General features: G+C 46.0%; 1 protein-coding gene across 1 annotated transcript in view; it reads left to right on the top strand.

The window, feature by feature from the left end:
* The window catches only part of ASPSCR1 (ASPSCR1 tether for SLC2A4, UBX domain containing), a 102,212-nt gene that overhangs the window by 6,832 nt on the left and 80,078 nt on the right, over window positions 1–15,302 (top strand). Inside the window, exon 3 of the mRNA XM_056857737.1 lies at window positions 792–906. Coding sequence (XP_056713715.1) covers window positions 792–906 — 115 coding nt within the window. The remainder of the gene's footprint in view (window positions 1–791; window positions 907–15,302) is intronic.

Genomic DNA, 15,302 nt, shown 5'->3' with positions numbered 1-15,302 from the left:
TCCTCCCCTACCCTACCGTATTGACCCGCGTATAAGCCGAGTTGGCTTTTTTCAGCCCTTTTTTTGGGCTGAAAAACTCGGCTTATATGCGAGTATATACGGTAACCTCCAAATTCTTCCACCGCAATCCCCCAGTTCTCTGACATGCACAGAAAATGTATGGAAGGAACAGGTTTCTGTCTCTCAGACTGTCACCAAAGCACTGCAGAACCATAGCTGAGACCTCTACTCCAAATTCTAGACATGGTAGAGGGACAGGGTCTTGCCTCTGCACTTTGGAGGCCCTGCACTTCTTCTCCAACCAGGACCTCTTGCCCTAGTTCCAGATCCAGAGGAGAGGCAGGGTTAATCGTGTTGAGTTTTGGAAGTTCTCAGTGTTCCCAAAGTGCAGTATGAAATTGGAGGGGTCATCATCTCGCTAAATGCATTTGCAGGCTCCTAGAAAAAGTGGAGTATGAATAATTAAATGGCGGGGAGGGTCTTGGATCATTGCCAAGATTATGAGTTAAATGTTTCATTCATTCACACACTTCATATGAAGCGAAGTATATGCTTTTCCACTGAGCAAGGTACCCTCCTTGCACTGTCATACCACTGATTTGTGTACTGCTGACTCTGACAGTCTCTCTCACCTTTCAGATATGGCGGGGGCAAAGCTTCCATTCCAGAGGTTGAAAAATAACAGCTTGGCGTTCTAGAGTCTATTTTTTGCTTGAAAAACAAGGCATTGATAAAATTGTTTGATGTAGTATTGGAGCAAAAGGTCATCAGTGGTCTTTTGTGTATTGCAGGTTTCAGAGGACTGTGCTGGATCTTTCTCTGCAATGGAGATTTGCCAACCTGCCCAACAATGCCAGACTGGAGATGGTGCCAATTTCTCATAATAGATCAGGAATTGAAACTATGGTTTGTTCTTTTCATTTTATGATATGTTTAAATCTAATATCCTACAAAAAAAAAAGTGCAACAGCACCAAAGGGGGGAAAAAAACTGCCCACTTGTGCTGTTGCACTTTTTTATAGGTTGTTTTGAGAGATTGCCTTTCCTTTATCTTTAAATCTAATATCCACCAAGATAAAGATCTGTTTAAAGATAGAGATTCTTCCTCAGCAGATTTTTACCTTCATTCTGGATAGCTACAATTTATTTTAATGAACGTTTAATTAAGTCATTTTGTTTCTTGAAAGATAACACAAAAAAACCTTTTAATCTCATCCTCTACCACCCCTTCCCTGCAGGTTCCTCATGGCACTCTATGGCTATTCCCTTCCTCTCTGTACCCTTTTCTTTCTTCAGCAATAAGTTGATAATATTAAATGAAAGAAATAAAAGAGGAGGAAAAAGGAGCTGGAATGTCGGATGGCATTAGGAAGATCTTTATTTTCAAAGGAAATTCCTCATACACTTTAAAATATCTCTCTATTTCTTTAAATATCTGGGAGCCTGTTTCTTTTAGCAGCTCCTTTAGTATACTTTCTTACATTGGGCTGATCATACCTTGCTGCCATTTGTTCATGGGAGAACTTCCTATTCAGCCATCATTGCAGTAATTGGAGGAATAGCCACTTATGGTGCATGGATTTGCCTAGATTCTCACAATGCAGCCTAAATTGGTTGTCAAGGGGAGATTGATTCACATAGCCACAGTTGATTTCTTACCAGAAGATTGTCACGTGAGGGCACTTCCATAACAGTTGAGTTAGTGGCATTTGGAGCCTTCCAGCTTCAGGAGAAATGGATATAAGCCTAACCATTGACCACTGCCTAGATTGCTGAACTTGTTTTCAGTCATTGAATGTTTATGTAATTTGGGGCAGGGCTGAGGATGTCTCAGAATATTTTCCTACTATTCTATTGCGATAGTATCTTCTATGTGTCAGGCTTCAGCAAATACACGGCGTTTCAGGCAATAGAACTCGAATCCTGGCAGAGCAGCGATTCAAAGATTTATTCCGAAAGTCAATGATTTCAGTAAGGAGGCAAACAAGGCTGGAATACATGACTGGGGTGGAGATGATACATATATAGGACTGATACAATAGGATTATAGGAACAAAGAGACAATGTAGTCGTTTCCTGCCGGTAACGACTTAAGTAAAACTGAAACAGAAACCATTAAGAGCAAACAGTGGAGGAGATGGCCGAGCTCCCGGCTTTGTGCGCGGGACCCGATATCAGATGGGAGATTTACACGGGCGGGTCCCAATACAAATGTAAATCCCTGGCCGGAGTTTGTGTGCAAAACGGGGGGGGGGGGGAAGGAGTCCATGGAGAACCCCATCTTGTTTGCAGGGAAACCATCTTGTTTGGGATCAGAGCTGTCAGAAGCCCTATCTGACATCCCGCCTCTCCAAAGACCCCCTCCCCGGGTTCCCAGGCTTGTCGGGACAACACTGATGGAACTCGGTGATCAGAGAGGGGGCGTTCACGTGTTCTGCTGCGACCCACTCATCGTGACTTGAGTTCAAGTGTTTCCAGTGCACCAGGTACTCCAGCTGACCTCTCCGCAGCCTGGAGTCCAGGATCCTGGAAATTTCAAAATGCTGTTCCCCCTGCACCATGATGGGCGTCGCCGCCGGGGGTTCGGGGTGCCAACCGGGAGCTGGAGAAAAGGGCTTCAAAAGGCTCACATGGAACACGGGGTGTACCCCTTGCAGAGTCTTGGGGAGGTCCAGTTCGGCAGTGACCTCATTGATTACTCGGGATATGGTAAACGGACCCATGTACTTTTGGCATAGTTTTCTACACGGACGCAGGGACTTTAAGTTCTTGGTGGAAAGGTACACTTTTCCCCCGACCACTAGATCCCACTGAGGCGCTCTGTGTTTATCAGCCTGCGCCTTGTATCGTTCCTTAGCCTGGTCCAACTGTTTAACAAGTCCCGTCCAAGTATTTCTGACGGTGTTAGACCATGCCGCCACCTCTGGGGGGTCGCCTCCCGGCCGGAGGGGGACCACCCCCAAAGGGTCGAATTCCATCCCATAAACAGTCTTAAAGGGACTCTGCCCAGTAGCAGAGTGCACAGAGTTGTTATAGGCGTACTCCGCCAGGGGTAACAGGTCAACCCAATTATCCTGGTGATAATTGGTGAAGCAGCGCAAATAGCATTCAACCATAGCATTCACCCTTTCCGTCTGCCCATCCGTCTGGGGGTGATAGGCTGACGATAAACCTTGTTGTACCCCAACAATTCCCAAAAAAGCCTGCCAGAATTTAGACAGGAACACCGAGCCTCTGTCGCTCACGATCTTCCGAGGAAAACTGTGCAGGCGGAAGATCTGTTGAACAAATAGGCGGGCCAACTTGTGGGCTGAGGGCAACCCCTCGCACGGAATAAGGTGGATCTGCTTAGAAAACAGATCCGTGATGACCCAAAGTGCGGTTTTACCCTGGCTAGGAGGGAGATTGGTTACAAAGTCCATACCAATCACCCGCCAGGGAGCCTCTGGGGTCTCCAGGGGTTTCAGTAGTCCAGGGGGCTTTCCCATGAGACGTTTATTGGTAGCACACGTTGGGCAGGACCTTACGAAACCATCAATGTCCTGGCGCATCCCTGGCCACCAAAAGCGCCGCCGTACCAGGTGTAGGGTTTTCACGAAACCAAAGTGACCCCCCGTCTTGGAGTTGTGGCTCCATTCTAGCGCTTCCCGGCGCAGCTTCTGGGGAACATAAGTCTTTCCTTCCGGGGTCCCAGATTCCTCCACCCCAAGGGGGTGTTCCCCTTGGTCGAGCCTCTGGAGGGGGGTTCCTTCCCCAGGCGATCCTTGGCGAACTGCAGGGTTAGCTTGCGCTGTTCTACTTGCCCTGCCAGCCGGATCCAGCCCTCCACAGTGTCAGGGTCTCCCAGAGTCAGGCAGCCCTCCAACACTTCCCAGCGCAGTCCCTCGCGGAAGTGTTGGATCTTGGTGGCTTCGCGCCACTCTCGCACCTTGCACGCCAGGGACTGGAACTCTTGGGTATATTCTAGCACAGACCGGGACCCCTGCCTTAATCTGCGCATAGCAATCTTGGCCCTCTCTGCCCGGTGAGGGTCCTCAAACCGTCGGTGTAGGGCTTCCAGGAAATCATCGAGGGAGCGCAAAAGTCCAGGGTTAACCTCTGTCGCTGCCACCGCCCACTCTACTGCCTCCTTCTTTAGAAGCCCGATGGCGTACCGCACCTGGGCTTCTTCGGAAGGAAAAGTCTCACCCTGATCATTCATGAAACCAGAAAGTTGCAATAGAAAGTGGGGTAACTGGGCGCAGGTCCCATCAAAAGAAATCTGCAGGTCCCGGGCGACTGTGCGTGGGGAATGGACGGGGAGGGTAGTCGCAGCGCCGATGGATGATCGGAGTCCTCGCACCGTCCCTGCTAGCGCCGTCATCTCCCTCCTTAGGATCTCCAGCTGGTCCTAAAGCTCCCGGTTCTGTTGAGTCAGGTCGTGGTTCTGCTCCTGCAGAAGACGGCGTTCCTCTTCTCGGGGGTACGGGGTAGAGGTGACTGCAGCTCGGCCTCGGAGTGGTTCCTCCTCCCTGGAGTATAGGTCCTCCAGCGGGCCTCGATATAGGTGATCGAAGTTTGGCCCCGTGGTTGATTGGTGGACGTACTGTCCGGCGATCCACGATGCCCCCTCTGCAACCTCTGCGGGGCTCCTTCCCGGGGTTACTTCTTCCCGGCTTGGTCTGCTCCTCTCGGGGCTGCTTCCTCCCGGGGCACGACCGCTCCCTGCTGTTCCGACAGGCAGAGGCGTTCGTACCGCCGGATCAGTTCAACGGATTGGGTTGACCTGGGGAACATCTTTCTCAAGAACTAACTAGTAGAAAATAAAAAAAGATGGATTCCAGCCTAATGTCAGGCTTCAGCAAATACACGGAGTTTCAGGCAATAGAACTCGAATCCAGGCAGAGCAGCGATTCAAAGATTTATTCCGAAAGTCAATGATTTCAGTAAGGAGGCAAACAAGGCTGGAATACATGACTGGGGTGGAGAGGATACATATATAGGACTGATACAATAGGATTATAGGAACAAAGAGACAATGTAGTTGTTTCCTGCCGGTAACGACTTAAGTAAAACAGAAACCATTAAGAGCAATCAGTGGAGGAGATGGCCGAGCTCCCGGCTTTGTGCGCGGGACCCGATATCAGATGGGAGATTTACACGGGCGGGTCCCAATACAAATGTAAATCCCTGGCCGGAGTTTGTGTGCAAAACGGGGGGGGGGGGAGGAGTGCATGGAGGACCCCATCTTGTTTGAGGGAAACCATCTTGTTTGGGACCGGAGCTGTCAGAAGCCCTGACACTATGTTTACTTCAACAATCATTCCTTGTAATCTCTAGACCTTTAAAATGTGAAATCAGATTTAAGCTTTAAACGTTTTTGTGATGGACTAAGGGTTAATTTCTGTCAGTGACTAAGTGGGCATCTGATTTTCTCCTGAATCCCCGCCCCTACTATTTCCTCTTTTCCTTCCCCGGCAGCTCCATAGACTCTCCCCTTTTCCTGTTTCCTTCTCTTCTCCCCACCCACCATCCAGCCTGCTTTTATTTGCTGCTGGGCTGTCCCTAGCAAGGTCTGCTCCATCATGACAGAGGAGTGGGTCAGGAACTTTTCCAGAGCCCCGAGGCGCAGAGTGTTAAGCTGCAGTGCTGCAGTCAAAAGCTGTGCTCATGACCTGATTTCAATCCCGATGGAAGTCGGTTTCAGGTAGCTGGCTCAAGGTTGACTCCCATCCTTCTGAGCTCGGTAAAATGAGCTCGGCTCAAGGTTGACTTCCATCCTTCTGTGCTTGGTAAAATGAGTACCCAGCTTGCTGGGGGTAAGGTGTAGATGACTGGGGGAGGCAATGGCAAACCACCCCATAAACATAATCTGCCTAGTAAACGTTGCGATGTGACATTACCCCATGAGTCAGTAATGACCTGGTACTTGCACAGGGGACTACCTTTACCTTTTTGGTCTCCTAGTGTACCCATGCTCCCTCACAAGGCTTTGATTTACAGAAACCAAGGCTTGGAATGTTCAACAATATGGTTGTGGTTGCCTAGCCATTTCCAGAATGGCTACTGAGAACTTAGTGGGCATTCTTTTTTTAAATTGTTTTTTAAAGAAGTTTTTGATCCCCCAGTTGTACTTTTAAAAAGTGTCAGATTTTTCTGCAAACCTGGAACTTCCTCCAAGTTTGTAGAAAAATCCCCCGTCTGTCCCTAGCTCATTTTTGGGCATCTGTTGATCATATACTCCATGGTGTGGTTTGGAATATGATATATGATACAGAGATGGATTGACTCAATAAAGGAAGCCACAGCCTTCAATTTGCAAGATCTGAGCAAGGCTGTCAAAGATAGGACATTTGGAGGACTTTCATTCATAGGGTCTCCATGAGTCGGAAGCGACTTGACGGCACTTAACATACACACACACACATATGATACAGAACAATGGTTTTTTTGTGAAATGGAAGCATGCTTGACTTAAGCATGCACTTTTAAAAGGATAATGGCCTTGGAACCTTAATGTGTTGTGTGTGTAAAAATTAATAATAAAACAGCTAAGCTTATATGAAGTGTCGAACTATATGTTTAAAAATTGTTTTGTCAATGTTTTGCTTTCTTTCCTGAGACCCCTTATATGTAACATGTGTAGTGGCACCTCTCTGTGGTGTTCTGAGATGACGTATGTTGTTCTGCCTCCTTGCCTTCCTTAGCATTTCCTACTTATTTTTGCTGCCACCAAAGGCTTTCTCGCCTTAGATTTCTTAGTTGAACCCAAAGAACAGAATGGCTTAGTTCTATTTGGTAGAATGACAAAGCCATCAGTGCATGGAGGAGGCTCTGAAGTAAAAGGGTATCCTTTACTCTAAACAAAACAGTTGATTCCACTTAAACATAGAGTTTATTTAGAAGTAAAGCAGTGTAACAGTTTCAGTATGGTTCATAAGCATAATGGTTTCAGAAACTTTCTCTAAAGTTCCATAAATAGACCTAACCACAAAGACTTATTTTCCTTTCTTGCCACTTAGGCTAATAACTTCTGCACAGAACACAAATTTCCCTCACTCCCACAGCAACTCTTTCAATTGCTTCATCCATTCAGCTCCTTCTTCTCTCTCACACCTCAACCATTTCTACAAACCAGTCAACTCTGCCCCCTAAGGAACAGCTAGTATCCAATCATAATACACTTAAATCACCCATCTAGCCCCATTCTTTCTTACTTTAGAGGCCTGCATTTTAAACTATAGCAACAAATGTATAAAACCCACAGAGAAATAAAACATGCACAAAATATTTACATAGCAAAATACCATAGTAATCATCTTGTCATAACTAGGTACTTACCTTTCATGGTCAGCATCAACTCTAGGTATTTCTACATGTTTGAACCACTTTCAGTATAGCTTGATCTGTACAGACATACCTCGTTTTATTGTGCTACACAGATATTACATTTTTTACAGTCAGAGCCAACAACATCAAGGCAAGACCCTCCAAAAAGATTATGACTTGCTGAAGGCTCAGCTAATGGTTAGCATTTTTTAGCAATAAAGTATTTTTTAATTAAGGTATGTACTTTTTTTAGACATAATGCCATTGCACAATTTATAGACTACAGTATAGAGTAAACATAACTTTTATGCGCACTGGGAAACCCAAAAAATTGTGTAACTCACTTTATTGCAATATTTGCTTTACTGTGGTGGTCGGGAACTGAACCCGCACTATCTCCAAGGTATGCCTGTTATATTGAATTTGTACCTAGATGGTTAGTCTCTAATTGCTCTGTAATACCTGATAGCCAGTTCTTGCTTAATAGTTAGTTTGTCCTTTCTCTGTTCTCTGAGAAGCATTTTAATTTTATGTTGTTTCAGATAATTCCTCATCATAATTTCTTCAGTTTTAAAACTTCTGCTTGATAACGCTTGAATTCCCCTCTTTTGTTGGCTAAAGAACTCTGGTCCTGGGCAAATAAAAATAAGACTGTCTGTTGCTGTACCCGTTAAAGTAATTTGTTATGTATTATCTTGGTGCTGTACATCAGAGAATAGCCACCAAAAGTCAATGGTTGTACTTAAATAGGAAGTCAACTTAACTGTTGGCTCGGGTGGTGGGGGGGGTAAATTCATGACCTGCCTTGCTTTGAACTGTTGCCTAAAATACTGATTCAGTTGGCAGTGTAGATTTCTGGGCAAGAGTCTTATACCTGGTGATGTCAGTTGTCGGCACTCTTGTGCAGCCAAGGATAATTTGAAGGCTACCCTTGGGGCAGTGAAAAAAATTGGGGAAGCCGTGTCAATAACGGAATGAATTATTCCTCAGAAAGAGGAATGACGTCCAAACCCATTAAATTTACATAATGAACAAATCCAGTTGTAATCAAATTTGGACACTGACTCCAATTTATAATATTAATCCACAAAATAACTTTGTTCTGGGGAACTTGGCCAAATGTCTCTGCCTCATTCAAAATAACAAAGACTTTGTGACACTTTAATTCAAAATGGGTTTTACTCTGTAGCATGTGATGAAGTGAGCTCTGACACATGACAGCCTATGCTGGAATGAGTTCTGTTAGTCTTAACAAACTCATGGACTCCTGTTTTATTTTGTGATACTTTAGAGACTAATTCGTTTATTGTATAAGCTTTCATGAGTGAAAGCCTACTTTGTTAGTTAATTCTGAACGATTCTTTAAGAAAGAATCAAGTTTAATCAACAATATTATTGTTGATCCTGAGTAATAATCTTTTAATAACTCGACTAATTACTGATAATATTAAAATCTGTTATTTATTGCATTAAGCAGAAGGGGAGCAGAAAAGAGTGTTAAGTTACATTTGTACTTGCCGTGTCCCTAACCGGGGTGGGGGGCAGTTGCGGTTGGTCTTTGATGCCATGTTGAGTTTTGTAAGCTCTTTCAAGGCCAAAAACAACAGTGGGGCGGGTAGGTGGCTGAGGGTTCACTACTGTTACACTGAGCCACTGAGAGGTTTGGAAAAGAGTGAGCACTGAAGAGGCTTGGCAAGATGGCAGGGAGATCCCTGTCTTTTTCTACATCTGGCAAAAAGGAGTCAGCGTTCCTAAATGTTATACTGAGCCTTACACACTCCTTCTCCCAAGTTAGCCTGCTGCAGGAAGAGAGAGCCCCCCCCCCACTCCCACTACTTGAAGCTCCAGAGATGGGCCAGTAGAAAAAGTACCCATGTCAGTGGTCAGCTAGTGAACATGTTTTTGTGTGGTTTTTTCCTGTTGAGTTGTAGCCTACTTATGGCAACCCTATAGGGTTTTCAAGGCAAAAGATATTCAGAGGTGGCTTGCCATCACTTGCCTCTGCGAAGCAACCCTAGACTTCCTTGATGGTCTCTCGTCCAAGTACTGATGAGGGCTGGCCCTTTGCAGCTTCTGAGATCTGGTGAGATTGGGCTAGCCTGGGCTATCGAGGGCAGGGGGTTCTCCAATAACTAGTTTGATAACTAACAGATAATCAAGATTATTGATTTTGTTGTTAAGTATTTGCTGTGCCTAATTTAATTAATTCTAGGCAATTAACAAAAAAGAATGGGAGTTTGTTCAAGGCGTTTGTCTAATACATGGGTCGCAAAAGTGCGACTCCCGAGCCACAGGCGGCTCTTTGAGCCCTTGAGTGCGGCTCTTTCCATGTGCGGGCCAGGCTGAAAGGGGGGCGGGAGAGAGTCTGCGCAGGAGGTGCTTGGGTTACGTTGGAGCGACCACGTGCCGCTGCTGCTGGCGGGCCTGCTGTGGGGAGAGAGTCTGCGCAGGAGGTGCTCGAATTACAAAGGGGCGACCACGTGCTGCTGCTGCTGGCTGGCCTGCTGTGGGGATTGGGGGTTTCTTAAGCAGCGGAGGGAGCGGCCGCCGTTTAGATATTTGCACGGTAAGCCCGCTCGCTGCCTCCTGGCTTCTGCTGTCAGCTCCTCGAGTCCCTCTTCAGAAAGGCTCGAGAGAAATTCTCATTGCTTTGGACGCGCTTTGCCTGGAAGAGGAAGCCCCGTGCGGCGCCTTTCTCATTTGAGGCCGCCCGCAGCCCGGACGGGAGGGGGAGGCAGAGAGCGAGCTGCCCCGGCGGCTGCCACCTCTTCCCTCCCTGCCGCGCAGGCCTCTCTTTCGGTACGGCCGCTCTCGTCCCCTCGCCCCCAGGGCTTCAGAGCGAGCCCAAGACCGTGCTCAGGCTGCCCCTGGGAGGGGGGAGGGGGCTGGCGCCATGGCCTCGAGGGAGGGAGGGAGGGGCAGTTGGGGGACTCTCCTTTCTTCCCCCCCATGGAAGCTGCCTGGGCGCGCGGCCCTGCCTGCCTGCCCCCCCAGCCGAGGGGGGGGGGCTCCTCCAGCCAAGCTACTTTGCTTGGGCGTCTGCCTGCCCTGAATCTGGAGCCCGTAGGTCTCAGTATGGTAGGGGGGGTAAGCACCTGCCCCTCCCTCTGGCCAGGAGGGAACTGGCATGTCCTTGGGTGGGGGGGGGGAGGATGGATGGACTGTGCATCTCCACCTTGTTTGTTTGCATGGAACACACACAGACTGGGGACCTGCTGGCCTCTTCCTCTGTGCCTGGGATCCCTGGACGTCTGGACCCTCGCTGGGTAATGGTGGTGGGGGGAAACAATGGGCCTTTTTGTCTGGCAATTGTTAGCCCTCCCCTGGCCTATTACTACAGGTTTCCCCTCTTCCTGCTACTTTGTGCCTCTTTCAAAAGGAACGGGGGGGAGGTTACACTCTCCCCACAGCCATTCAGCACCCCACTGTGCAGTAGGTGCTCTACTGGTTTCTACTCCTGCTTCTTTTCTTTTCTGTTACCCAGATGGAAAATTCGGCACTTATCCTTGTTGAATTGCATCCTGTTCACATCTGCCCACTTTTCCAGTGTGTTCAGATCTCATTGAATGCTTTCTCTATCTTCTGGTTACCTGGTGTGTTCGCTGCTCCTCCCAATTTGGTGTCATCTGGAGTAGTACCTCTCTTGCCCTCTTCCAGATCATTAATAAAAAATAATGAAAAGTACCAGGCCCAGAACTGATCCCTGTGCCCCCCCACTGGACACCTCTCTCCATTCAGATGAAATGCCTGCTCCTGCTGCTTTCTTCTCCCCCCCCCGGGGGGGATTTAATATATTTATGTTGCGTCCCCCTCTAAGCCATTTTTACTCTGATCTGAGAAGCGCCAAATGCGTTTGTTTTTTCTCTCACGTGGGAGCTGCTGTGAATCATGTCCCTTGCAAACTATGCCTTCCCACCCAGCCCTGGAGAGCCCGCTCTCTTTTCTAGGTCGGCTGCCCTCAATAGTCATTTGGGGTCATTTAGTCCAGGATCAGAGGAGCAGGCCTGTTAGGTTCTTTGGGGCACAGGCAGGACAGTACTGCTGCTGCAGTCATTGTCATGATTTAATGTTATGGATACCTTACTTACAAGTTAATTTTTATCAATAAATAAGATCATTATTAAGTTTGATGTCAAGTTTTATTCAGTGTACCTATAGTTTAATTAAGACTTAAAACTTTAATTAAAGTTTATTAAGTCAATAAACAGTGTACCTACCTATATAGTTTGAGTTTAAAAAAATTGGCTCTCAAAAGAAATCTCAATCGTTGTACTGTTGATATTTGGCTCTCTTGACTAATGAGTTTGGCGACCCCTGGTCTAATAGTCTTGCCTTTCAAACAGAATCTGCCAGATCTTCCAAAGGGATGGTACCTTACCTGTAACAGTAGGACACAGGCATGAAACTAGAAGAGAAAGGAGCAGTATCTCATTGTGCCAGCTCTTGGCAGCTTATGTTACTACAGATCCCTTTAAACTTTGAATACACTGTTGTCTGCAACTCTGGCTGAACTCATTATCTGTTCTGGTATGCTTTAATGGACTCTGGCCAGGGTTGAGTACAGTTTGCATTTTTTGCTTCTAAAGCAGCAGAGATTAATCAAAATTGCCTTGTGTGTTCTTCCTTCTGGGGGAAAGGAAGGTGGCGTGGTATAGCCCGATCTCGTCAGATCTTGGAAGCTAAGCTGGGTCAGGGTTGGTACTTGGATGGGAGACTGCCAAGGAAGGCTCCGTAGAGGAAGGCAGTGGCAAACCATCTCTGCTTTTCAGTTGCCTTGAAAGCCCCTTGTTGGGGTAGTCGTACATCAACTGTGACTTGATGGTGCTTACATACATATACTACCTTCTCAAATATTTTTAATTTTGATAACAAAACACTGATGATTTAAAATGGAGTGTTGGTGTCTCTGTGCAGTAAGGAAATGTGATGATTATATTTAAGAAAGAACAGAGTAAGATTTCACTTTGGGTTACTGGTGGCTATGTATTGAGTATTGTGATTGGTATCTGCTCCTATTAGGTGTTGAGCTGATTATTGTACTGCTAGGCAATTAGAAATAAGAAAGTTGCAATGCTATCCTAACTAGAGTTACACTCTTCTACGTTCACTGAAGTTAGTAGGCTTAGAAAGGTATAACTCTGTTTAGGATGGCATTGTTGAAATTTCTAGGTAACCCAGAAGGGAATTATCTTAATTTGCTTTGACTAGTAAAATATAGGGTTGGGGGGATGCATTGTTTGCCAGAACCAGAATACCAGATTCTGAAAGTGAGGTTTTAAAATGGCTGTATCATTTGTAAGGTTGTGTTACTCTTAAGGTGCGATTCTAGGTAATGGATGTGTACATGAAATCCATTTTCACTGTTCATCAGACACTGCTAGCCTGATAAAATTGTGGAATACCCAACCAGGAAGGAGAGATACTGTAAGATTTGTTAGTCCATGAATATTCAGAGCTGCAGGGAATAATGTAATTATTCTTGGATTTGCATCCACAGTAGCTTTTGTTAAGGCTTTCTGCCTTTAGAAATAGATGTATGGAAGGCAAGGAAAGCAGATTTCTTTGTGGTCAGAGGAAGGATATTGTTACAAAGAACTAACATAGCAATTCAACTATTAATCAGTTTTGTAACTTGTGTTTGTAAACTTAGAAACTAATTGGCATGGCTTTCAATTTGCTGGATAAAAGCTTAACATTTTATATGTAGTTTGGGATTTCTGTGAAGCTTTTTAAAATTGCCTGAATATGACTTTCGTGACATGCATGGCTTTGAACTGTTGCCTAAATTGATGCAATTGGCAGTGTGGATTTCTGGGCAGGAGTCTTATAGCCTAGTAACGTCAGCTGTCGGCACGCTTATGCAGCCAAGGATAATCTGAAAATTGGTCTTGAGCGAAGAAGAAACTGGGAAAGAACCATGTTAATGATGGGATGAAACTACTTAGCACTGACACCTTAAGATTGGTGGCTGGTAAGATGCATTACTTCCTATGGATGTGTTCCCAAATCCCAAGTGACAGCAAATAGACCCTGCCAATGAAAGTGGTGTGTGTTAAAGCTTGCGGTGTCTAGGGTTGACTTTGAAAAGAACTCTCTTTAAAATATTGGAAAGATTTTGTTGTGTCTGTCTCCTTTTCCAGACCCTCGGATACCTCACCGATGAGGACTGTGTGAGGAACAAACCAGATTGGGATAATAGTGTTGGTTCAGTTCTCTTGAAGTGCTGCCAATTCTGGAAATTTTGGTAGTGTTTTCTCAAGGAATCTTAGTATTCACCCTTTAGAAACCGTTTTTAGTCTTCTTTATTATGACAAAAAGCTTAAAAACGTAGGCCTCTGGTGATTCAGAATCAAAAGCCAGGATACTAATAAAAAATGTAATGATAGCATTTCTCTGTGTGCAGGAGTTTCTTGTTTGTTAGTTTTGAATGTTATGGGAGTCATTTGGCCAACCATGCATGTCCTATTGGTTCAGGCTTCCTGGTTGAAGTTGTTGGTGTGTAGATTGTCCTGAAATCCATGGCTTAGGGGGGGAGAGGTGACTTTGTTCTTCATAATAGATTTTTTCCTTACTGAAACAGCTACAAGAGTGTTAGTACCTCCAAGCTGCTGTTACCATTAAAAAAATTAATTTCCCACGGATGCTACTGGTCCATGTTTATTGAAAGATGCATTATTTCATCTCACGAAAACACATGGGGTAAGTTAACTTTGTGGTATATCCAAGTACTTTAAGAGTTAGTGGCAAGAAATGGAGTGTAGCCTAAGAAGAAAAGTAGATTTGTAGTTACCAGAACAGGTTATGTTCAAAACATCCTTGTTGATAGCTCATCCCATTGAATTTCTGCTGACTAATTTTCCTTTCTACTTGTGCTTGACTCCCTTGGTCAGATACATCCTATTTGATTGATTGGTGTCTTCCTTTGTTATGGAATTATTTGGACAGATTCTGCTATCACTCCTATAAGAAATGGCTGGCCTCCATTATGATTACATAATGGCCGTCCACAGGCTAGATAGAGATTTCTACATACTTTGGGACTCCCAAGTGCAAAATGGCCCTTCAGTCCTCACTAAGCCATTTTTGCAAAATTCTTCCTTTTCATTCATTTACAAAGTATTCTTTAGCAGACTTGGGAGACTCACCAAGTATACTAAAAAAACATGACTCTATAAATAAATCCAAGGAAAAATATTCTGAAGACAGTAGATGAGGACTGAATATACTTGGGGAGGTATACGATGATGAGAATAGTTTAGAGTTAGTTAAAGGTTACACTTCTGTTTCTGGACACAGTTTACAGAGCTCGTTCTTACCTTTAAGGCCCTAAATGGCTTGGGACCAGGGTCCCATCCCATACTGTCCAGCCTGCTGGTTAAGATCTGCCTCTCAAGTCCTGTTCTCTGTGCTGCCTCCTTCAGAGGTGAGGTGGGTGGTGACTAGAAACAGCATTTTCTGTCATTTTTTAAAAAGAAACCCGACCTGAATAAACAGGTTGGGCATTGTGGACATACCCGGGCGGCTCCAGGGAGAAGGGGGGGCGCCGCTCGTCCTGCGAGACCCCGCCGGCCCCGCGGTCTTCCTGGCGATCGGGGGGGGAGCGTGAGGGAGTGACGTCAGGCAGCTGCCTGACCCCCGGCCTCTCGCCGCACCTTTATAATGCGGCATGCGGCCAGCCACCGTCCTCTTTCCAGGCGGGACTGCGGCGTTGTATTTCTTTTCCGTCACAGCTTTTGGGCAGTTTGTGCATGGGGTCTGATCCAAGATGGGAAGAGGTGCCTTTCCTTCCTGTTTGTGGGGACCCCCATAAGGGGTCTTGGGATGGAGTACAACACCGTTGCCCAGCTGCGGGGCTTGTGTTCGGAGCTCCAATCTCAGGTGGCGCTGGCTCCACACAGAGATTCCCATCCTGATGGGGCCATCTAAGCGCTACTCTGGTGGTTTGCCCAACAGGCGGTTGGGCCATGTATCGATGCTTTCGATACATCAGATTC

Source organism: Euleptes europaea, chromosome 1 (assembly GCF_029931775.1).
Source record: "Euleptes europaea isolate rEulEur1 chromosome 1, rEulEur1.hap1, whole genome shotgun sequence".
NCBI lineage: Eukaryota > Metazoa > Chordata > Lepidosauria > Squamata > Sphaerodactylidae > Euleptes > Euleptes europaea.
Note: the sequence above shows the minus strand (reverse complement) of the source record. Positions and strands in the feature narration are given on the sequence as shown.